This window comes from Rattus norvegicus, chromosome 5, assembly GCF_036323735.1.
Source record: "Rattus norvegicus strain BN/NHsdMcwi chromosome 5, GRCr8, whole genome shotgun sequence".
Classification (NCBI taxonomy): Eukaryota; Metazoa; Chordata; class Mammalia; order Rodentia; family Muridae; genus Rattus; species Rattus norvegicus.
In genome coordinates this window covers 72,525,909-72,551,021 of record NC_086023.1, presented here as the reverse complement: position 1 = coordinate 72,551,021, position 25,113 = coordinate 72,525,909, and the positions used below count along the sequence as shown (strand labels likewise).

Here is a 25,113-nt window from a genome sequence, read left to right as displayed (position 1 = left end):
TTTTGTTTGTATATGAGGTGGAGTGGGGTGCAGGGACAGGACAACTTCCGGAAGTCACCCCACATGAGTTTCATGGACTGAGATTGGTGTGCTAGGTTTAGTGGCAGGTGCTGTCCTTGCTAAGCCTTCTTGTTGGCCCTAACTCCATTTTGATGTCTAAGAAACTGAGGCCAAGAGGGAACAAAGAAAGGGGCCAGAAGAGGTTCATACATAGATAGGAAGTGTTTGAGTTCAGCCTTTCTGATAAGAGTCTCTGGTGCTGGATCAACTGATCCCCGTGTTCCGCTCAGGAACACGGAATAGAATTTTTCAGAGAACATTTTCTCCAACCACACATTCCACAGATAATACAAACCAGGTCCATGTCAACTCACTTGGTTAGGGTTAACTGAGTGACTGTCTTTCCCGCCAAGCGTTCTTTGTGTTGTGTTACCTAGCATGACTTGTCTGTTACTGGTCGTCTACCTGTGTCTATTCTTACAATTGCCAGAAGATAAGATCCCTTCATCGATTCTCTATAAATCGTTAGGTTTATTTATTTTTTCTCTTCCCTCTGTCTTCATATTCCTTTCTCCTCTCCTTTCTTTTTTGCAGTACTGGGGATTGAACCCAGGGCTTCTGCATGTTAGAAAAATACTCTACCCCTGAGCTATATCCCCGCCTGTCCCTCCACCCCCATTTTTTGTGAGAAAAAGAGTTAAGTTGCTTCAGCTGGCTTTGTAATCCCCCTGCCCCAGAACCCCAGAGATCTGGAATATAACAGGCCTGTGTTATTAGACCTGACTTTCTTTCTTTTTTTTTTTTTATCTATTTTGAACACAGCAGCTCAGCAAATGAGAGAAACTGTCCTTGAACAGGATCAGATTAGAAGTTCTGAATGGAGCCTGGAGCTCAGCACAGGAACCCCCTGGCTGGCACGTACATTCCTCACCTAATGCTTACCGTCAGCCCAGAAAGGAGGATGCTCTTGTCATTTCTGTTTGGTTTGTGTGTTTACTTATTTATTTACTTATTCTTTCTGGTACTAGAAATGGAACTCAGAGCTTCATGCCTGCTGGGTAAAGGCTCAAACCTCTGAGACATACCCACAGCCTTTCTCTCACAAGGCTACCCAGCCTTGCCTTGAACTCCTATTGTGGACCAAGAAGACCTTGACTTTGCTATCCTCCTGTTTCAGCCTCCTGAGGAGCTGGGATTGCAAGCGTGACCACTGCGGCAAGCTCTGTGTCAGCTTCCCTGTTTTATTCTATGCTTCTGGCTGCTATTTACCTGATGCTTCTCTTCACTTGGGCTGATGAAACCAAGTAGGCTTAGGGACACCAGAGCCATCTTGACCCAGTCTGTTTTACATTCATGTCCTGATTGTTTTTTTCCCCTTCCTCCTGTCAAACGAATTTACCTCCTCAAAATTGGTCATGTTCCAGGTCACATCAGCTAATTTTAGATTCATGCATTTGTACCCATCCATCATACATGCATGCATGCGTCCATCCATCCATTTATCCATCTACCCATCCATCCATCTACCTATCCATCTATCTGTCCATCCATCCATCCATCCATCCATCCATCCATCCATCCATCCATCCATCCATCCATCCATCTATCGTCTTCACCCAAGATTAATAGCTGTTTCAGTCATCTGGCTTGGTTCATTGTTTGTACTCTTCTACACAGCTAGCTGCATCCTGAAGACAAAGACCAGCAAGGACAAAACCACTCTTTTATATCACTTCTTTCTCTTTCCCTTTGCCCTCCTATACCTCAAATCTAGGGTTGTGGAATTTGTTCTATTTCTGTATTCATGGAGGTATGTTGAGAATTTACTGTGTATATAGCCCTGTGAATACAGGATTGCTGAGTGCCTTCTATCATGAGAGGGGTTGTCCTCACCCCACTAAATACTAGGTGTGGTTGATTTGTGGTCTTTTCTAGAACTGTAGCCTGATTTCCTGAATGATAATGAGATAAATTCTTGCAGATAAATTCCATCCTCTTCAAACTGCTTCTGTCTTTCTTTGGCTTTCTTATCCTTTCTTCTGCTTTCTGTACTTGGCTTGCCTCTTCATGATAACCAAGAAAACCCCTTGAAGGAAGTTCTGTTTTCTCATTTTTTTCCCTGCACATTGCTATATAGTGCAGTAAACAGCCATTTTAATGACAATTAATATATTACCATTTAATAAGCATTTGTCACTAGACAGTTGCTCATTGGTCAAGTTTATGAAAGCATCTCTTATCCCCAAGACTTCAAAAGGTAAATGCTGATCTCTTCCTTAATTGGTAAAGCTTGGCCTCTCTAAGGTATAGTGGCATCGTATGGCCACACAGCTAATTTATAGCAAGATACAGTATTACATTTTAGGTTTTATGGTCCCAAACTTCTTTTTGCCTGTATAATTTTGTTGTGAGGCTTGATTTCTCTGTGTAAGCATGGGTGTGGAACTTACTCTGTAGCCCAGGCTAGCCTCTACTTTGCAGTCTCCTGCCTCTGCCTCCTGACTACTGACATTACAGGTATGGATTACCACGCTCACCTATTTTTCGGACTTGGTTGGAATTCTTTTTTAATTCCCAAGACCCAGTTCCTATCCCTAGCAATTCTGGTTCATTGTTCTGGGGCATGGCCTGGGCTCTGGGACCTTTCAAAAACTCCCAAGTGGGCCTGGCAGCATCCAAGGTTGAGAACTATCATGCCACCCACACCATGCTCACACACTGCTAAGGGCTGTTGCCTGTTTAACCAGCTTCTTTGGTTTCCGTGTCTCATCCTGGGGATAGGCAGTTGGCGTTTGATCCCATCCAGCTGTTTTCATCTGCAGAGTCTGTTGACATAACAGAAGCATCATGTAAACATGCTAAGCACATTTTCTGGTCTCCAGAGTGTTGGCTGGGTGACCTAGGTCCATTCAGAGTGCAGCCTGGGTCAACCTCCCACACTTCTGCTGCCCTGAAGGAACGAGCTGTTCTGAAGTTCCAAAGTAGGATGCCGTGTGCTGCTGTGGCTTTGCTTAGGGGGGAATTTGTGTTCAACCGGTTGATCCAGGTGTTAGGTCATAGATTTATTCTATTCTATAGAGGGTTCACAGAGATCTCTTTTGACCCTCATCTTATAGGTAAGGTCATAGAAGTTTAAGTACGTGAAACAAACTTGGAAATACATGGATACAAAACTCAGGATTTGTATTCCCAGTATTGTGTGTGCGTGTGTACGTGTGCATTTTACAGGACATTGCCCAGGCTCAAAGAGTGCTCTACTGAATGATTTGTATTCCCCAGCTCTACTTTTGATATGCATATATCAATATATATGCACATACACATACATAACTTATTTATAAGCATGCCTGCCTTTTGACCTCAAGCCTCAGCTAAAGCCTTCTGCCTGCCTTCCTTCCTTCACCCCACCCTCCACCACGGGAATGCTGGGATGTTCTGGATGTTATCTTTGGGAAGACACTTCTAGTGTTCAAGGTTCTTATTTACTCCTGGGCTATAGCCTAGGGATGGATGGTCTTGACATCCTGGGCCTCTTCTTGGACCCACTAATCTAAAAGATCCTTCTGCAATCTTTCTGGTAGTCTCATCTAGCATTTAGTCATGTGTCATTGCCTGAGCAGTATTTCTGTCAGGCCTTGGAACACTAAGATAAAAGGCATATTCTGTATTTGTATAAGTAGCGTTGACTGTAGCCTGTATTTAAGTAAAATAATGTTTCATAATGTATGGACCCCACTGCACTGGAAATGCGGCAGATTCTTATTAAAATGAAGATTTCTGGGTGGTCTGCCTTAGAACCCCTGGTTCTAATCTGAAGGGGAAGACACTCAGAGACTAGTTTCTGGGTGCCTTCTAATGAGTATTAGTGCTCTGTGGCTTGGTGACTGAAGAATTGAGGTCAGTACCAGTATGGGGTCTTGTACAATGGAAACACCAGGCAGATGAGATGACGGCTTGCTGAGTGCTGATTCCAAGGAGGGACATTTGACAGGCCTCAGGTCGGCTTTGCGATGTTATGAGGAACCCTAGGATGAAAACCACATAGGCGTTCTTCTCTGCTCCACTCAGAATTACTGAGGTTTGCTCAATGACAACGATGCCCGCATCATTTGCAGCTCTTGAGAATCTGCGTGGGCTGTTTGTCTCCACGAAGGGAGACCCTTTTAGACCCCAGAATAAGCTGTTTCATCAGTGCAAACTGTAGTCTTACTTTCAGATGGACCCCCTCTCCGGGGGAATTGATTTGGGTTTGTGAAGTTTGCCCTCTAGTGGTCAGCCATTTGGTCACAGATGAGCTGGGGGCTTTGTTTTTTTTGTTGTTAGCTTTGTTTTGGGGAGGGGTTGTTTGTTTTAATTTCAAAAAAGAATTCGGGTTATTAGGAGTTTAATGTGGAAAGAAAGAGGGAAGATAAGATAGTCAGTTCAATAACGCAGGGAAATGACGGTGTTTCAGCTCGACAGACTCCCCACTCAGATCTGCTCAGAATCCTTTTGCTTTACAGATGGTGGAGCCCGAGGTTCCGAAAGGTGCTAGGAAATATTCAAGTGGTACCACCCTACATAGCCTCCAGCCAGGGGACTAACATTCTGAATTCTTGGCCAGCGCTGTTTCTAGTCTATGCCACTGGACTGAAGCCTTTTCTCGATGTACTCGGAGAGCTCATTGTTTAATGGGAGTCAGTGGGAAAGCCTTTAGAAGTCACCACGTTTAGTAAAGTAAAGGGTGGGTTTCCAAACCTACGTTTACATGTTTTTCTCATTGTTTGGAGGAACTGGGCTTTGTACCTCCGCATCCCATGTTTTGTTCAGAATCAAGAGGAGACCGTGTCTGTTTAAAAGCACCTGCATGTGCTCACAGGTCTCTCCTGTGATTCTCGGACGTGTGGTCCCAGGCTGGCAGCATCAGCATTGCCTGGGAGCTTGTTAGACATGCGGCTGCTGCAGACGTTGCTCAAGCCCCCAAGAAGCAGATGCTCCATGGCTGCTGTCCGGCAGTCTAGTGGAAGCAACCCATCAAGCGCTTCTGGTCCCCAGAAAAGTTTGAGAGCGGTTGCCTGCTGATCTGGGAGATTAGCCCTGTGGCTTGTGGAAATAAGGCTGCTTTCAGTGTTTTCAATTCTAGCTACATGAGTCGGCACTGGGGAGTCAGGAGCAGCAGGGCTCATGTCACAAACCTCAGGTAGGATGGATGAGATCATTTTAAAGGGCTGGTTTTTCAGTCGGGAACAAGGAAAGGCCACGTGTGTAACAACACCACTGTGCTGCTAGGCTGTGGAATACACACTGAGTGTGGCTCAACATGTCATCAGAAAGCAATCTTTTCATGTCTTTCCCACTGAGACGGAGCTCCCGAAACTCACTTCTCCGTGTACGTAAGCCAGAAGCCTGTGGTCACCCATCCGTTTAAAATGAAGCAATCAATATTCTATTCTCCACCTGCCCCATAGCGGGTGAGTCTTTTCTTTTTCTTTTCGTGAGTTATTAAACTGTAAACAAAACACAATTTTTTTTTCCGATAGATTTGAAGCTTCAGGATTTCCTGGTGGACAATGAAACCTTCTCTGGATTCCTACAGCACAGTTTGTCCCTTCCAAGGTCCGCTGTGGACAATCTGCTACAGGCTGATGTCAGTCTCCAGAAGGTAAGCTGCTACCGTCATCTAAACCAGTGGGGCCTATTACCCTGTTGGAAATCCTGGAAAGGACAAAGTCCTGCCTTTTAAAACGTTGTGAAGGAAATGGCCAGGGCTCAGAAGTATAGTGTCACCTCGTTTGACCCTCGGCTCTGGTTGCCATAGACAAACCCTACAGCGAGCAGGATGTGTTACCCAGCATCAGGGCCAGGATGTTGTGAGGAAGTTGATCTTTGTGTCTGTCCATTGGCATGGTGATTGAATTCCTCCCAAAGGGGTGATTTTTTTTTATTAAGGTGAATTAGGAATTCTTTTGAAATGTAGTTCTGAAGTAAGAGCCAAAGGTTGCAGTCTTAAACTGGAATCTGTCACAAAAGATTAAACAAAAATACTGAACTGCTTTTCAAAGACAGGGGGCTGCATAAAGGGGCTTTTGTTTGACTTTTTTTTTTTCTTTTCTTTTTTTCGGAGCTGGGGACCGAACCCAGGGCCTTGCGCTTGCTAGGCAAGCGCTCTACCACTGAGCTAAATCCCCAACCCCTTTTGTTTGACTTTTAAGTGTAATATTAGTGTTTACATAGGCTTTGCACCTTAGGGTCCTAGAGAACTTCTCTGACACCACTTATTCCTATACCACTCCTGGACAGAGTGCATGATATACATTTTTTTTACCCCAAAGCTTTTCTTAACTTTACTCTCTGTCAGAAAGGAGAACACACACACATTCACACACACACACACACACACACACACACACACACACACACACACACCCTACACTGCCTTTTGGCTCTATTCTGACTTGACTTTACAGTAAGCAGAAGTAGTGGGCGGGTTTATGCTTGAAGAGATCTTTGATTCACATGGCTGTGGAATGTTTAAAGTTAGGAAAAAAAATGTGCTTACTGCTTGCTCTTATGAAACTGGGAAAATATGCCTTGTGTTTACCAATCGTGTGGTTGGGAGGTGGGCCAGAGGCAGCAGACTTTTGAAATCATCGTGTTTAGCATAATTTCCATTGCCCCCTGCCAATTTCATATCTGTTGCACGCTGTCGTCGGTTTAAACTAAGAGGCGTCCTGGGAAGGTCTTTTCATGGTAATTAGAGTTTCAGTGTTGTGAGGGTTCTTCGTCACAGCACGACCAAAAGGACTTAAGGCAAGAGTACTCGAGGAGCATGCTCGAGTATCTGGCAGTCAGTGACAGTTGAGTGGACTGCGTGGCGGGACAGATTCTCTTCAGTGTTGGGTTCGTCACTTGCGTTACTCTACAGGGCCGCTCTGTGACCAGAACGGACCGCGTTCAGTTAAACTCATAGAGGGTTGGTAATATTGTAATAATCCATCCATTCAAAAGTACTGTTCTAGGGCTACAACCTCATAAACAAAGGTAGCCTTGTATTATTACAGAGACTTCTCTCTGCTGGATGGTGAGGCTCAGGTATTTAAACCTAGAAAGGCTAGCTAGGTAGGAGCATATGGCCAAAGAGAGGTTCCCCATGGGTTTGCCATGAAGAGCAAGTAAGGATGACTTAGAAGTGCTTTACTGAGGGAGTTGGTAGAGGCCTGATTTTCCATATTCTTCTTGGGGGTCAAGTCAAACAAAACATTCCCAATTCTGCCGTTCCTTAAACAGAACGTTATGCATTTGTCAAGTGTCTATACTACAGATTCACAGTATAACTCTTTTCATGAACCAGCCTAAATTCAGTGTCCAATGTCATACATTCCAGAATTGGGATAACCTTCCTCTAGAGGTCCCAGGAATTTAGACTCTGGGTTTCCATTAGCTGAGTCATGCTTTCCAGTCACGTTGAGAAAAAAAACTTGCCTTAAGGATTTTCCTGTGCTAAAGGGACGAGAGGGTGGGATGTATTGAGTCAGCATGCAGTTTTGGAACATGGCTGACCTCGTGTCTGGCTGCAGTGGTGTTTTTCTTCAGATCTTCCAAGCTTTACACTCCCCACAAAGCCATCTGGGACCTAGCTCTGCAACCTGATAATTTTTTCTCCTCTCTGTTCACCTCAAACCCTTCCAGGTGTTTTTGCAAGGCTACCAGTTACATTTGGCCAGTCTGTGTAATGGATCAAAATTAGAAGAAATCATTCGGCTTGGAGATCTGGAAGTTTCTGCCCTTTGTAGTCTACCTAGGGAGAAGCTAGATGCAGCAGAGCGCGAGCTGCGTTCTAACATGGACATCCTGAAGCCAGTCATGGTGAGTGGGCATGCGCTGTGCAGGGGACTTCAAGTGCTCATGCTTTTAGAATGTGAAATCTTTTCCTGGACAACATGTCTTGTTTTTGTAGAAACTCGGGGCTGACTGGAACTTGGTGATATAATTTAGCCCAGTCATACTCTGGGTGTTCTTTCACTTTTCAGTCTATTTCCCAAGAGTTAGTTGGAGATGAATGTTCTGGGTGTGCTGAGGCCAAGCCCAAGGTTTCTGGTGCCGGTTTCAACTAGAGAAGACCCATCTTTCATGTACTTTTTAAAATATTATATTTCTGAGGAAGAGTCCATTTGAAGAAAGATTTCCCCCATGCCAGATTTAAGAAAAAGTCTTGAAATGATTAATGGGGAGATGGCTACTTATTAGTGTTTTTAAAACTAGCAGAAGAGGGAGACTGTGTTAGATAGTAAAACATTGCGATTGGGCGAGACCACATAAAGATAATTAGCTCACACAATGACAAAAATGTACTAGAAAGACATACTCACAAACCATAACCGAGGAATGCAAGTGAGCCTTGGTGTATTGATCATCAGGGTTCATTATAGAAATTCTAAATAAATAGAAATTAAGAGATCTGTGAGTTTTCTGAGATCTTTTTCGAAGTGCTATAATCACGTTGAACTCTGTGAAGCTGGCTTTCACTACAGGGAGTTATGCATCCTACAGGGTCCTAAGATGGTTGGTTTCCATCAGCCTTCCAAGCCTAGATCATGTGGGTTTTGGAAACATCTTAGAGTGGACTCTCTGAACTGACCATGGAGATGTTCTTGCATGTGTCTTGACTCTGCCCCTGTTGCGTGAAGAGTAGGTGGCAGCGAAATGACGAGTCTCTTCTAGGTGCTTCTGTGGAGTGCAAACACGCCAGCCTTTGCGCTAAGCTTAATGTTTGCTTACCCCTAAAGCAAATGATTCTGGTTCAGGTTTTGCTTCGGTGGCCTGTGAGTCCACTGGTTATTGCCTTTATCACTGTAATTTCTCTATTGGAAATGTTCGTGGTGCTCCGAGTGGCAGAACTACGTAGTTGGATAAATGTGTGGCTGCAGATTTGTGCAGACTGTTGACATTTTGTGAGACACAAAGGAGTCAAGGTCATTACGATGGCATGAAAGGGGTGATGTGAAATCATGTTGGAGGGGGGCTGCTTTGCTTCACTTAAGATACAGAGGTAAACACTTGTCCTTCAAATTTAGGAACTATGAGTTATTTAAGAAGAGACAGGAATTGATTCTGGTGAGCATTTATTCGATTTCATTCCCGTTTACTCATTGAACACCTGCAGTGTTTAGAACCCAATAAATCCCCCCTTCCACAGAGTATCTGAACTATCAAAATAAAATACCACCATGGCCCTCATCATCTGTCCATTAACAGCTCAGATTTCCACTTGAAATCTCCCTCCAAAGGGGAGGGTTTCCAACACCATGGAAATACACCTTCAAACCTGTCAGCCATGTGACAACCTATCCTGTTACAGCCTTGGATATTAACAGGTTAATGAACAGGTATTAATTAAGATGGCTTTGGTGTACCCCCTGCACGTCTCCTGGGTGTAGAGAGTAGAGTTCTGTTTCTGCCCCTTTGCTTCTGCTGGGAACCCTCTCTCGTAAAGTCAAAACATAGGGGCTCTGGAGGAAGACAATAGTGAGTGACCAGAATTGTGCTGTGTGAAAATGTTCTGGAAGCTGCCTCTGGGATGGAGTGTCTTTCAAACATTCTGTGGTGTCACTGAATTAAGCACTGCTTTAATTGGAATGATGGGACTGATTCTTGGTTTACAATAAGGACACTCTTTTTCTCTTGCTACTCGGCTGAGATTTTAATTTGTGATAGTCAGTGTGTGTGTGACCTCTGCTCTTCACCACACCGATGGACAGTTAATTGTGCCAAAAACTTTTAGCACAACAGCCTGATGCATGACTCAGTATCATGGGAGAAGACTGTTCTGTTAATATGTCATTTCTATACACAAAGCAGCTCATCATAAGAGGCATGTTATGAAATATTTCCCTTTATTTTTGGGGTGTGGAAATTTCCCCAATTTTCAGCCAAAAAACATTGTGCCTATCCCTGGGTCTCCTCTAGGTGATTAGGGAAATGGCGTTTGGAAAACAGTTGCTGGTGAGGCAGATGTTTCCTTTTGTAGCTCAGTGTTAAGAATCAGAAGCAGAATAAACAAAGAAATCCTGGACAATGTGTCAATGCATAATGATAGTTTTTGGTCCAGAAATGGCCATAAACCCCTAACCAAACTCACCAACCAACCTCCAGGCTAACTCCCTTGCTGAACAGTGACGTGTGTCAGATTGTTCTAGGAACCCTACTTGGTTGAGATTCTCAAAAGGGTGGTTTTTCTAGTAAATACAAGGGCAGACTGAATTATGGAACCCTGACTCTAGGATAAGTGTAACAGAGGTCATGGACATGCTGATAATTCTGGGTGTTCCTAGTGTATTGTTAAGATATTAACCCTTACAGGGAGCTTTAGGCCACCGGGCAACAACTTGGGTTATGTCACGGCCCAGCAGGGTGGATTTGGCTGATGACATGGGCCGGGTGGAGCAGGTCAACTTTCTTTCTTTCTTTCTTTCTTTTTTTTTTTTGGTTCTTTTTTTCGCAGCTGGGGACCGAACCCAGGGCCTTGCGCTTCCTAGGCAAGTGCTCTACCACTGAGCTAAATCCCCAGCCCCTCAGGTAAACTTTCTTTTTGCTTTCTCTGAACTATTCTTTGGCTCCTTCCTGCATCTTCCCCAGAGATAGGCAGGAGCCTATGTGGGGATGTCTGTCTGCCTCCCCACCTGAGGCTCCTCTTCCCTTTGCACTGTAGGAGAGGGTCGCGATAATGGAGCAGAAGGGTGGTCCAGAGCAAGCTGTTTGCTCCAAGTGTCAGGATTGCGCACAGGAGTGTAACATGAAATGCAGTTATCAGCCACTCAGTCCTGAAGCTTAGGAGTCTGGATACCTTGGGAGGCGGGCATCTAGGCTGAAGTCAAGGTGTTCGAAGGCTTTTTTTCTTTTTGAGACTCTGAAGACAGATAGATATACATGCCGTTGAGCTCATTTGGGATTTTGGCAGAATTCAGTTCCTTCCGTTTGTAGGCCTGAAGTCCCTGTCCTGGCTTTAGTCAGGGGCACGGGTCTGTGCTTTCAGAGGCAGTGTTGTGTCTCTCAACTCTGAGCACCTGGACTGGTTTAAATCTCTGACTTTTGCCTCTGTCAGCAGGTAGAAAAAGTTCTGTGTTTTTAAGGGCTGGGGTCATTAGATCTGCCCTTCTAGGTAATTCAAGATGGTCTCCTTGTTTTTGAGGTCCATGATTACCTCTTCAAAGTGTGTTTACCCCACTGTTGATGTAGTCATAGATTCCAGAAATTAGTGCGTGGTCATCATTAGGAGTACTGCACCTGCCACAACTACCTTTGGGTTGGAGAGTTTATTTCGTTATTTCTTTGAAATCCTCCCTAATGCCCTAGGCTTCTATTGATCCCTCTTTAGTTCTCGGCTTTTTTTTTTTCTTTCTCACCACTGCTCTGAGAATGATTGTGTTGCATGATAAACAGTACCTACTCAGGGTTCTCATGCACAGAGTAAGCAGTGGGAAGCAGAACGTCTCTTTTTGAAACATCCATCCTACAAAATCCAACTATTTACCGGATGTCTACTCTCTACATTGTACTTGGTTTAGGCGCTGAAATTCACTCTTGGGCAAGGCAGATGAGACACACCTGCAGAGTTTTCAATCTAGTGGGTTCTGAAGACCAACGGTAAAGGCCATCTGTGGATTCTGTTCCCCTGCCTTGTCTGGCCTCAGTGGGACAAGATGCGCCTCACCCTGCAAAGACTTGATATGCCAGGGTCAGAGGATACCCAGGGGGACCTCCACCCTCTCAAAGGAGATAGGAGGAGGGCTATTTGAGGGAGAGACTGGGAAGAAGAGGGGCAGCAATCAGGATGTAAAGTGAATAAATAAATGGAAGGGGAAAAGAGGCAGAGGCGGTATGTTTAAGGACTTCTTTCCAGGTTCTCGGGTGAAGTGAGGCTTGCCCTGGATAGATTTCGGTTCTGGTTCTGGCTCACTGTCGTCTCAGTAGTGTGGGAATGGTGTCTGATTCTTGACGTTTGAGGGCAAGACCACAGATGTATCTCGTGTCCACAATACCTTGGATATCGCTCACATGACTGTGGTTAGGTCACCTTGACCTCTAAGAATACTGTCTGCCTAAAGGGGACAATTCTGTTTCTGTGGAGCGAAGAACTCTCTTCAAATGTCTTGTGACTCACGCTCCATGTTCCCACCAGAGCAGAACTCGGGGTTCTTCTATTAGGATGCCCGTGGGTTCGGCAAGGCTAGTGACCTCACAGCTGCGCTGTCTGCTCTCCAAGGTGCAAATGAGCAACGGGCGAGTAGAGCTGCCTTATTTTGAAGATCTGGGCTTGTTCTTAACTTCTGTGGACAAAGACTCAGAGGACAGATGAGACTAGATATTATCTTCTGCTCCGTGACATTTTTCCCATTTGCAGTGTGCGTGTGTGTGTGTACGCACATGCACACACATGCATGTGTGCATATGTGTATGCTTGTATGTAGGTGGGAACGTGTGTATATGTGTAGGCATACATATATGTGCATGGAGGTCAGAAATAGATGCTGGGAATCATTCTTTTGCACTTTGTTCAGTGAGGGTCTGTTGGTATGACTCGTCTCATTAGACAGCTTGCTTTGGGGGCCCCTTGTTCCTCTCTTCCAAGGCTGGGGTTACAGGCAGGTTGCCATGCCCACCTGATACTTGTGTGGTTCTGGGATCTGAACTCCAGTTCTCATGCTTCTGTCACAAGCACTTTAACTGAGCCATCTCCTTGGCCCTGTTCATGATTTTTAAGGGCTCAACACTTTAGCATGTCACATGTTGATGGGATTTGTGTAGGTTTTTGTAGAGGAGAATTTTTATGTAGGTTTTTGTAGGAAAGAATTGTTGCCTTTCCTCTCCCTTGGCCTGCAAGACTCAAACATTTGTGGAAAGTATTAGATTTCACAAGCTTCCTTTGGTTTACTGTCCAGCTGTTTGCATGATGTGCCTTTGTCTCTGAGCACTGTGGCCCTCATCGTTTGGTATCGGTGCAGCGACGTGCTGTGAGGGTTGACTCATCTGCACAAACTAAGGGATAAATTGGTGAATTTAGGGCTTTGCTAATATGACTGCTCAACTCTGTTTGCCCAGACGTGTGTGCCTTAATTATGCTATGTTTGCTCTGGAGAAATGCTGTAGTTTTTAAGGTAAAGGCTTGCTTTTTTCCTAAGTTATGCTAAGAAGTGCATCGAACTGTATTTAAGAAGCAGCATAAACATGAAACATTTTAATGCATGAAACACATTTAATATAAAACTTAATATTTAACTTGTTATTTTTAATATGTTAATACCTTCTTTAGACATGAGGTCAATCATTCCCTGTTTTAATAAAAGTACTACAATATTCCTCAAAGGAAAGCTTTGTTGTCATGGAAATATTGGACTTGGGTTGGGCCCATTCAGAGTGGGATGGCCGTATATGCCATGGAAATATTAGAGACTGACTGGTTATGACCATCCTCGTCCACGGTACATAGCTGACTTGTTTTCAGGTTAAAACTGTTTTTTTTTTTCCAAATTTTATTTATTTCGTGTGTATGGGCCTTTTGCCTTTATGTCTTCATGTGCACAAGTGCATGCCTGGTTTGAGGCCAGGTGTGGATCCCCTGGGACTGGAGTTACACATCATGATTGTGAGTTGTCATGTAGGTATTGGGAGCCAAACCCAGCATCAAGCCCTGTGGATGAGCAGTCAATGCTCTGAACGATCACTCCAGCTTCCGGTTCAAAGCTTATTAATCCTTAATTTAGGGCAAAATAAGTGGGGAGCTAGAGTTACGTCTGCTTTGGGAAGTCATTTAGGGGAAGGTGGTTTCATTGTCGTTATAATAGCATCTTTATAGATAGTCCAGATCAGCCTTGATTTGTGAACCTCATGTTTCAGACCTAAATGCTGGGATTGTAGACCATTGCCACAGTGCACGGCTTTAAAGAGAAGTCAGGCATGTACCAGGGATCATTTTGTAACACTCATTTGCAAAGAAGCACTCAAAATGCTAGAGGCCTAAGCAATGGATGTTAGCCAGGTCAAAATAGGGAACGTTACTAAAAGAAAATGTGGTATGTGCATGTCTGGAGGAGAACAGGAAGTGAAAGCAATGTTTAGGGGAACAGGGTGGGTTGGATGTGCTGATGGGGGACATTGATTGGAGGAGCAGAGATGAGATGAGATGCGGGGAAAGTGGACAAAGTATATCAGAGACAGACTGGTGCGCTTCATGTCAGAGCGTTGGATGCCATTCACATACCAAGGGCAGCCAAGGCAGGGTCCAGTGGTTTGTGACTTGAGGAGGGGCATGGAAGACAGCACTTTCAGGGATTTGCATAGCTTTTGGGGTAGGATAACACTGGCTCATTTCTTCCCTCTGAGATGTGTCTCCCTCCCTTTAAGGAAACATCTACTGAGATAGGCTAACAAACGTGCAAGAAATGCAGACATGCTGAGTAAAATACCAGCTCATGCGTGAAAGCCAAGAGGATGCTGCTAGGTTGTCGACCTTTAACATGTTTCAGTCTCTCACAGCATCAGTTAAGCCAGTGAGGATAGAAGAAATGAAGGCATCTGCTAGACTCTGAGAGGATGAGGACAGTAGCCTTTGTCATCTGGGGGGCTTTTAGGAAATATTGTACTGATATAATATACATGTTACAGAAAATGGGTGGAAGTCTGTGTAATAAGGCAAGAATTTGTATTCTATGCTATTACAGTACTTAGGATCTAAATATATCGGACAATACACGGATTCCTGCTGGGCTAAATACAGAAAGTACAGTCCTTTAATGAAGCATTTGTTTTCTCTACGCCTTTCTTTACTCTGTGCAGGAAACTACTTTTCTTCCTGTGGGCAATAGAGACTTAATTTGAATTCATAATCAAGAGGATGTTTTCCGTCAGGAGAAAAACAGGAATTCTGAGCCGTGCCTTTGGGGCACCTTAAATGTGTTGTTGCTGGAGCTTTGAGGAGCAGTGTTGTGGCAAGTTCTGCCTTCCCTGAGGAGGTGTGAGCAGGGGGCCACAGTGGGTCGCAGGTATGGAAGGGTGGCATTCTGTGTTCCAGTTTCACGGCCTAAGTTATTCCTGAGGCTATGACGCCACCAGGAACACCTCCCTCCCAGCAATATTGAAAGGTGTGAGCTAAGCTGCCTTTAAGACCTGATGTGCACTCTCTCCTTCACTCCCACTCGGCCACCCTTCCCCCTTTATATGTAGTTGTACCGGGTTAAAGAGAAAATTGGAAAACATTTCAAATGAACATAAAAAAAGGTAGAATGACAGAAAGAGCATCCGTGGGCTACAGCTGCCATTCAGCCACCTTCACCTCAGAGTGTAGTCAACAGATTAGAGCATCGTAGACACCACGGCGGCCACCTGTGTAACCCTGTCTAGTCTTCCAAGGCGAGCCCTATTCTGGAGTTGCATGTTTTTAAACATTACACTGTATATGTTTAAATACCAGCAACAGCAGCGCTTGGTATGGGCTTCCGTGAGTTCACGTTGTGATTTCGTGCGTGCTGAGCGGGTCCTGTTCTTTCTCAGGAAATTCCGTGTTCCTGGAGCGTAATCAACGTCGGTGCTTTCGTAACTGATTCCTACTGAGTGCTCGCTGGCATTGCATTTTATACTAATGTAAGAGAAAAAATCCATTATTCTAGTCTTTGACTTAGTGTTCCAGATCATCTATGGTTTCCTTTTGATATGCAGTTTTTATACAACTACTTTCTTGTTTTTGGTTGAACCCATTTTTTTAAAAATTTCGTTTAAAAGTCTTCCTGAGCGCAGGTTCATAACTATATTTTCTAATATTCTCTCCAGTTCGTTTTAAGCTTTCGTATTTCTTTCAGCTCTTTAATCTACCGAGAATTTATTTGTAAACAATGAGGTGAGACAGAAAACACGACTAACTGAGCCAGGAGTAGCCTTGCATGGCTTATCTGTCGGTTTGAAGCATTTCATTCTGCTGATGCTACCCGCAGCTTCTCTGTATCCTGGAAGGTCCACCCCCGCCCCAAATAAAGAGTTCACTGAGACCTGGAGCAAAAACTATCTTGAAAATCCAAACTGGAGACTTGATTCTGAATTCAAGTTATGTGCGTCACTTTGTGTCAACTGCAGGTTGCTGCTATTGTTAAAGTATACTGAACGTCTACTCACAAGTTATTTTTAAATTACATCGTATTTGCTTGTGTGTGGCACTCCCATGCTGTGGCACATGTGTGGAGGTCAGAGGTCACTTTGTGGGCATCAGTTCTCTCCTTCCACCATGGAGTTCCTGGTGGTCAGATTCAGGTCATATATACTTGTCAGGAGGCACCTTTCTCATCTTACCAACCCTGAGGTTTTCTTTGTTTTTGTTTTTTTAAAAAAAAAACTGTCAATGAAAAAGATCCTCACAGTGACATTGACTGCTGTACCATATTACATATGGATGGTTTAGCCAATAAGGGGCGGAGACCCCAGGGCATCAATTAAACCAACAGATTTAGACTTTCAACCATTGACAGCCAAATCGTCTCATAAGACATTGCTTATCAAAGCTCCAGTATTCGTGGTAGAAGTCACCTTGCGCTTGCACGTAAGGCTAGTTACACTCAAGGGTTAAGCAGGCAAGGTGCAAGGTTCATGCCAACAGTGTTTGAACTGTGGAAAAACAAGGAGGAATAAGCTCACTCTAAACTGTCCAAGTGAAAAAAACCAGATGGAGGGACAGTCAGTCCTTACGAAGATGGAAATGTTTTCAGATGGAGAAGCTGCATGGACGAACTGGTCACTGGACCGTTAAGGGTACACTCCCTCAGGCATTTGGTGTCTTGTTGACCTGACTGGCACAGGGCAAGGCGCAGAGGCAGGATGGTTGTCCCCCTGAGAACTGGGAAGCTACTTTGAAGGAATGGAGGAAGAAGTAGGAGATGAAAGCCTTCTTTTGCTCCTGAAGCTTACCGTGTGGCAGGCTCTGCTCAAAGGACTTTGTAGGCGTCTGCAACCCAGTGTTTATGAAACTTCGTGATGCACGGAGTATTTCCACTCTGCAGCAGAGTAGCTGAGGTTATGGTGGCACAGGGGACCTTACCTTGGGTTCTGTAGGTTTCAAAAGAGAAATGTATCCACCTACATTTCAGATTTTAGAAATGCACATGAGGTGACTCCGGAAATTTTGTTTTGTCCTCATTTATTTTTGCTTTACAATTTTGAATCATAAATGAATTCAAAATTCATAGTGGTGGACCGTGCTAAACACAAAACCAGGTTACCTCCTGCTGCTTCTGATTGGGACCTCTCTGTTTGTAAGCATTTCCCTGACCTAGAGAAATCACAGTTTCAGGCCAGTCTTCACTTGTGAAGTGAACTGGGAGAGAGAGAGAGTATGAGAGCAGAGCAGCCCATTGTTTTCTGCTCCTCAGTTCCCTGTGGAAGGAAGAGCCTTTGCCTTGAGTTAAATCACAGGCGTCCCTGAGTAGAACATTTATGGGGTGACCATAGGTCCATGGGAGGTCTGTGAGTATGGGAGCTCTGAGACTTGGCTGTTACTCACAGGCTTTCCCAGTAGAACCCATGTGTCCAGCAGCTCCAGTTCTTTCATAGGCAGATGTTCTTAGAAGTGTGCACCCAGGATGGTGCCCGACCCTGGGATCGTGGTATTCATAAAGAACACGACCAAAAACATAAGTAGAAGAGCATCTCTGAGGCTGCTCCTTATGTTAGTCCTGTCTACTTTTAGCACTCACTGTTACAACCTCACAGCAATTATAACCTCAGCAGTCTTTGACATGATATATGCTGTCAAAACGGTCTAAGATTCTCGAGGTGTTCGATACACTATGGAATAGAACAAAACAGAACCTGTGGAAACACTGAGAAAAGCTGCCTTTCCCCCTGGAGATTTTCTTTCTTATTCTTCCTAATCATGGCACTGTTGTTGAAATTCTGTCTATAGCAATTCTGGTTCCAGAGCCGGTGGGGGTTTTGTCCCTCGCTCCTTAGGCTTTCTATTGTAATTTATCTTTCCTTCGGGCCTAATGTTAATTATTTTCTCATGTTTACTGTGCAGCTAGGTTATGTATTGTAACAACCAAATACATTAATTAGTAAATACAAGGTATCGACTAACGCTAGACACAAGAACAGTGTTCGGTGTTACGTCTCCCGTCTTTAAAATAGTGAAAATCTGCTGACTCAACAGAGCAAAGGCGAAGTCGTCTCTTGTTTTAGTTATCGTTGAATTTTATCTGTTTGTTTGTTTGTTTGTTTAGAACCATCGCAGACTCTTTTCTCAGGCTATGCCTATAAACATGTGTCTTGTAGAACTATTGATAGAGTTGGGGCTTTCTGGTCAGAATTTTATTGAACACACATGCACACATATGCATGGACATACACACATATACGCACACACACCTGTGTCCACCTGTACCATGTAAGATATTTGTATATGTTGTCTATTCACTAGCCTTAAATTTGTACTCCTACAGCCATGCATGAAAGAGAAGTCCTTATCTGAAGAAAATAAACATGCAGGCACGCAGTTAGAGTAATTGTCCAGTGTTCTTTGCTTTGGCTAGAAGTTGGTTTCTTGTTTTATAATTTCAAAATTTATTGGGAATGGTTTTCATTTATTTGTTTATTTTCTATGTAGAGGTTCCAAGCTTGTATTTGAGCTCAGAGACAAAGGTTTTTTTTCCCCCCCTCTTTCTAGACAAAACTAAACTCCACGTCTCTTCTCCCGACCCAGCATCTGGCTGAAGCCACCACAACGTTGCTTGACAGCTTAGGGGGGCTGGCCCAAGAGGTAAGTTGTATTTTTTTAAGCCACAGTGGACAGACTAACCACTACTATTTTCTTTAATTCTGAGTTCTGCCAACAGGGTCCTTGTACTTTGAATATTACCTGCTGCGTCGGACTAAATCTTTGAAGCACAAGTAATTTAAGAATTTATCAGGTTTGATCTCCATTGGAGAAGAAGAAGCTAAAGTGCATCAATTTTGCAGAGAGAATTAGTGGCTCAGAACCCCGTGTTTAGTCTAGACCTTTCTCTGTGAGCTCCTTCTGCCCCGTGCACATTTGTGAGGAGAACTCTCTCTTTCTCTCACGCCACCTCCTACCCTGTATACTGACTTGGTTTGACAGCAACATCTTCATGTTGTTTCTTCAACGACAAGGCCATCCATTCAGCCATTGCACCTTTGCTAACTGACCAGAGGGCCTTGGCTTTCCTCACCCTGCTTTTTGCCTTGGAAAATCTGGCCTCGGAGGCTCAGCATTGGGAATGTGGTTCCTAGTGAGCGAGAGCCAACTTGGCCTTTAGGTCTACATGTTGTCACACATGACAGAATGGACATTTTCCTGACATCACAGTTCCCATGAGTCCCACCACTGTCTGCTCTATTGGTCATGGGTGGAACACAAGGCAGGCTGGGATACAGTGATCCATGGGGAAAGCATTCTCAGACTTGGCCCTGCCTTATTTTTTTTTTAAAGATTTATTTATTATTACATAAGTACACTGTAACTGTCTTCAGACACCAGAAGAGGGCATCGGATCTCATTACAGATGGTTGTGAGCCACCACATGGTTGCTGGGATTTGAACTCAGGACCTTTGGAAGAGCAGTCAGTGCTCTTCACCGCTGAGCCATCTCTCCAACCCCCTGTTCATTTCTTTCTAGACCTGGCCCAGCTTTATTTTTCCTTTTTTTTTTTCGGAGCTGGGGACCGAACCCAGGGCCTTGTGCTTGCTAGGCAAGCGCTCTACCACTGAGCTAAATCCCCAACCCCCCAGCTTTATTTTTAACTGATCCTTTAACACATTTTTCCATGCTTGTAATGTCCTTTTTCCCCTTCTAAATATAAAAAAGTTAACTTGTTTTCTGACAATAAAAGTTTTTCACATTCATCATTGAACAAGCAATGCATTTGGAAAGTTTAGAAAAACCTGGGACCATGCATACCTCACTGTGCATCTTTGTTTGTTTGTTTCATGTATTGTAACTCTGCTCAGCCATGTTGGACAGAGGGGCTTGGCTCTCATGCCCTCCCTTTAGGAACTGACTTTGTCAGTTTGTTATTGGTTCCTCTGTTAGGGAGGTGAGTGACCTTTGGATAGGCTTAGAAACTGGGCCAGTTGGGTTTCTGCCAAAGGGGAAACAGAAGAAAGAGAAAGTGCCCTACGAGTTCCTGTCTGTTTCCCTAGGGCTTTGTGCATTGACACTGCTTTGGAAGGTCCCCCTCCTTGTCTCATTCTTTGCTCCTCATTCCCGGAGAAAGCAAAGTGGACATAGTAGTGGCCGGGTGGGTGGGCGGAAGGGGTGACACCTGTAAATTCAGGGTTTCTTCCAGCAACTTTCTCTTCTGGTGTTGTACCTGCTTTTATCCTGAGCTATAACAAAATAATTTAGAAGCACTTGCTGTGCCCAGTGGCTGAATGTGTGGAAAACCTCTGGCTGATGAACTGTGTACATTATTCTTCACTGTCTCTTGGATCCTGCTTACTCCTGCTCCTGCCAGTCATGGGCACCCACTTCTCCCAAGAGTTTACCCTCAAGCTACTTTGGTCACTTTTCACTTGACCCTCTCTCTGAGTGATAAATAAGAAATGCATTTGCTTGGTCCATGTTCAGAAAGAAAGAACGTTACTATGTTCAAAGCTCAACTGTTGACAGGAAAAGACAAGGTCTCACAGATGGACTGGGACTCTTTAATTGCATTTGCTTCACTCATCCTCATGGAACAGTGAGGCACCTCTTATTGTACCCATTTCACAGATGGCACTGGGGCTCAGAAAAGTCATATACTTTTCCCACAGTCTTCTACAGAGTTAATTGATTACAGTGGAACTTGAACTTGGGGGCCTCTAAACTCTGAAGCTTATGTTCTGGTTTTCTCCTTTGAAGAATTCATTACAAACTCCTTTCATGACTACAATAGGCCAGAGAGCCTTGGAGAGTACGTGCATTAGTGGACCTGACAGTGGGGCCATACGGATGAGTGAGAGCTGAGATTATTATCATATGTGGGTGGGAGAGAAAGCATGCAGAACAAGCCTGAGAAGCAGAGTGGAGGTGGTATCACAGACACATAGCACGGGCCAGGTGCTTGACCTTGCTAGCTATCGCAATGCTGCATTGAGCATTGTCACCTCACTGCCGTCATTTAGTTCATGGAAAGGTGGACATCAGAAATAAACAGGTCAGCTGAGAGTGTGACCATGGGAATCTGGGCAGTGAAAAAGAAAATGAACCAGGTAAGGGAGGTAGTAGAAAGAGGGATGAGATGCCATCTTAAGGAGAGTGGCATGAGGTGACTGCAGAGACAGAGCTGCTGCATTTCTAGAGAGGTTAGGACGCTCTGCACAGGAAGGGCAGTAGATGTAAAGTCCAGGAAAGAGCATGCTTGAGAACATACACCTAAGGTCCACGGTGGAGGCCAGAGGAGTGAGAAAGAGGGTATGTAATGTAACTTCATGTTTGCAAAATGTCTACACTCTTGCTGTTAAACTGAGGAAAAGGCTGAAGCGACAATAAGGGAGGGTGGGGACATTGCAACAGATGGCTCTGTTCCATTTGGTCACTGCGATGACCTCAGGTACAACGGCTCTTCTTGGCCTGGAAGATGAGTGGTTACCCTCGCCTGTGAGCCAAGGTCAAGTCACAGAGAAAGGGTACAGTGTGAGCTATGGCGAAGGAGAATGTGCAGGAATTCTCTCCTCAGGAGGGTGCTAGGAGAAGCCACCAGTTACAGATAATGCCATAATAAAACATTGTCAGTCCCAGGACCACAGATGGAGGGAAGAAAGCCCTGGGTAATCACCACAGGGCCTTAAAATGATGTTAGACACAGTATATTCTACAGCATTACTTTTAGGTTATGAAAACAAAATGTTTGCTTCTCTCTTGTCCCTTCCCCGTGCCCTCTCCTTTCTCTTCCCACCCTGACACCAGCTCTTCAGCACAAAGAGCTGGAGCGACATGCGGCAGGAGGTGATGTTTCTGACCAACGTGAACAACTCCGGCTCCTCCACCCAGATATACCAGGCTGTGTCCCGAATCGTCTGTGGTCACCCAGAGGGCGGGGGCCTGAAGATCAAGTCCCTCAACTGGTACGAGGATAACAACTACAAAGCCCTCTTTGGAGGGAATGGCACCGAGGAAGACACAGACACCTTCTATGACAATTCTACAAGTGAGTGGCTGTGCAGACCAAAGCCCTGATCCCTAGCTTGGGTCTGGATTCAGCCTATGTTACCCAGTTCTCTCAAGCATTCCTTTATTCCGTGAGTGATTGATAGCCAGTCTCCCCAGTTCTTTTCATATGTGGACTCTAAAAGGAAAAGCTACACAAAGCAGCTAAGAAAAGAAGTTGCTGAGGGTGATAGAGAGATGGGCTGCCTTGGTTAGAATACAGAATTCACTTGTGCAAAGAGAATGACTCTGGAGATGAAATGGATAGCGGAGTGAGGGTGTGGTAACACTGTTTTATATCTTTAAACTTTGTAAGGGAGTTCATCTCAATGTTACTGCACAGATGCAGTGGGCATCTACATGAAGTGATGGAGACATTAATTATCCTGACTGGGTTAATCATGACAGCAGATACATGTATTGAACATCAGATTGTATACTTTAAATACATACCGTTTTTACCAGAGTAAAGCCAGAAAACTTTGTTAAAATAATGAGATATTTTAATTTTATATTATTTCAATTATTTTATTTTAATTATCATTATTACATAATAGTATATTATTACAGAATAGAATAATTATAAAATAGTATAATAATTATAATTATAATTATTATTATATTACTGTGAGGTAAGCTTTATAATAAACACCTAAAAGAGGGCAATAATAGCAATTACAACAACTGCAAGGAAACCTGACATTAAAGCAAAATTTCCTATGCATAATGCATTCTGTTTAAATTACCTATTTGATCCTCGCAGTGACCTTGCAAGGAAGGTTCTGGAACCTCCCAATTTCATAGGCCCAGAGGTTAAAGCTTCATTCCTAGGTAATTTCTTCGAGCCGGGATCCAAGCCCACAGCCGCCTGGCTCTTTGAGGTGAACTATCTCATTAATGGTGGCATGTATGCCCTGTCACACTCAGACATTTTGTCACCCGCTTGTTTTGTACTCTGGGTGTTCGAGAAACCAGTAACGCTATGTCCAGTTGCCACACTTGGGCAGTTTTGTGTGGAGGTGTGTCCCACGCCTGGTCCTATGTAGCATATGTTCAGCGCACTGTCCTAACAATGGCATCTTTGCCTTGAGTCATAAGCTTGCCACGCGGCTGAGCCAATCTCTATTTCCAGTCACAGGTAAGAAGTGAGAGAGCGGCACGTGTGGCTGTGACACAGAGCCTGTGCTCTCTGGGGCACAGCACTCTAGGACTCTCCTAGTTGCTTTATAAACCTGAAGAAGATGGTGGTGTAGGCAGTTTTATGAAACCTTCTCTTCTTCCCCAGTCTGCACAGCCATCCAAGGGCGTCTCTTGTTTACACAACAGATATAATTGAGGGCGAGTTTCCTTCAGAAAAGTATTCTAGCTTTGGAGCTGTAACACAACTGCAGAGAACTTGCATGCCATGAGTGAGGCCATGGGTTCATTTCCAGTATGTCCCCCAACTCATTGTATTATCTTTCTTATCATTTTATCATTTATTTGGCAAGCAGCCTGTAGAAGTAGCATGGTATCTGTGTGAAGCCCGTTTTGTCCGTTTGAACATTGGATATTTCAGTTTGGAACTTTTATTAAATATAAATATTATTCGCGATAGGATCTCTTAGTTACTAAGGAAATACTTGGCTTTTTCTTGAAACCAAAGTCTAAATGCAGTCCTCTGGCTTCCCCAGGAAGAATCCTGTTTGTGCTCGCAGGACTGGCAGAGGGTGGGGGGCTCGAGTTGGGATGGCGCATGCGTAGTCAAGACCTTCCTTTAGATCAGCTCAGATGTCGTCCGAGAGAGGACCTGCTTATTTCAAGCTCCAAGTAAAGACCTCACTGGAAATACCTCATCTAATCTCCTCATGACTCTGTCGAGCAGATGTTATGAGCTTTCAAACTTTTCTTTACAGTGGAACAAACTGAGGCTCAGATAAGAGGAAGCTAGCCGCTTCATGACTGTTAGGTGATCGGGGGAGGGGGGGTTTGCACACTGGACTGGCTGCATGGCCCCCTAAAACTTCTAAGTTCCTGTTGGCAATTGGCTATGATATAGAAGTGAATGTCTATCCATCTTCTGTCTTCTTTGTAGCTCCTTATTGCAATGATTTGATGAAGAACTTGGAGTCTAGTCCTCTTTCTCGAATTATTTGGAAGGCACTCAAGCCACTGCTCATTGGGAAGATTCTGTATACACCTGACACACCAGCTACAAGGCAGGTCATGGCTGAGGTAAGCTGTTCAGCCTTCGGACTGTGTCCCCGGAGTCCTCCCAGACTTAGGAGTAGGAAGCCTCAGATAGAGTATGCTGGGTATATTTTTGGTCGTAATGGGACTCTTTAAATAGTCAAAACCAAACTGAACCAAATCCACATGTAATCTTGGGAGCCACATCCCCAGCCCTGAGTGTTTGAAATATAGCTATAGGACAGATTGCCTGAGGAAGTAAAAGGACTGGGCAGAGTTTTCTGGAATAGGTGGTGTTTTTTAGGCAACCTCTAAATGTTCGACACCTCTGCCTCTCTTGTGTTTGTATGAATCCTGGTTCCCTACCTGACTCTAGGTGAACAAGACCTTTCAGGAGCTGGCTTTGTTCCATGACCTGGAGGGCATGTGGGAAGAACTCAGCCCCCAAATTTGGACCTTCATGGAGAGCAGCCAAGAGATGGACCTTGTGCGGGTGAGCGACTCTCTACTTGCTTTGTGTGCTTGATCTAGAAAAGGTTTCTGGACATCTTCCCAGAAATCCCTGAGATAAAAGTTCTGTACGTTAAAGCAATTGAGATTAGCTGAAGCCACATAGCCGCTGCTTCTGTAGAAGTAAAGGCCTCGGTGTAGTGATAGCCCTGGATATGCCTGCATCGATATCCCTCATGGTTCAGTAGGAGCTTTGCACAAAACCCAGTGAAGATCAGAAATTGGAAGTAGAGTTTGGTGCTTGCAGGACACCTGAGTATTTTCTTTTCTTTTC

The 25,113-nt window shown here is 44.3% G+C and overlaps 1 protein-coding gene across 2 annotated transcripts in view; it reads left to right on the top strand.

Annotated features, from left to right (window-relative positions):
* Positions 1-25,113, top strand: part of Abca1 (ATP binding cassette subfamily A member 1) — a 122,888-nt gene that overhangs the window by 45,542 nt on the left and 52,233 nt on the right. For both annotated transcript variants that reach the window (XM_039109846.2, NM_178095.3), the window contains exons 6-11: positions 5,520-5,641; positions 7,669-7,845; positions 18,680-18,772; positions 21,921-22,161; positions 24,235-24,374; positions 24,706-24,822. In XM_039109846.2, coding sequence (XP_038965774.1) covers positions 5,520-5,641; positions 7,669-7,845; positions 18,680-18,772; positions 21,921-22,161; positions 24,235-24,374; positions 24,706-24,822 — 890 coding nt within the window. The remainder of the gene's footprint in view (positions 1-5,519; positions 5,642-7,668; positions 7,846-18,679; positions 18,773-21,920; positions 22,162-24,234; positions 24,375-24,705; positions 24,823-25,113) is intronic.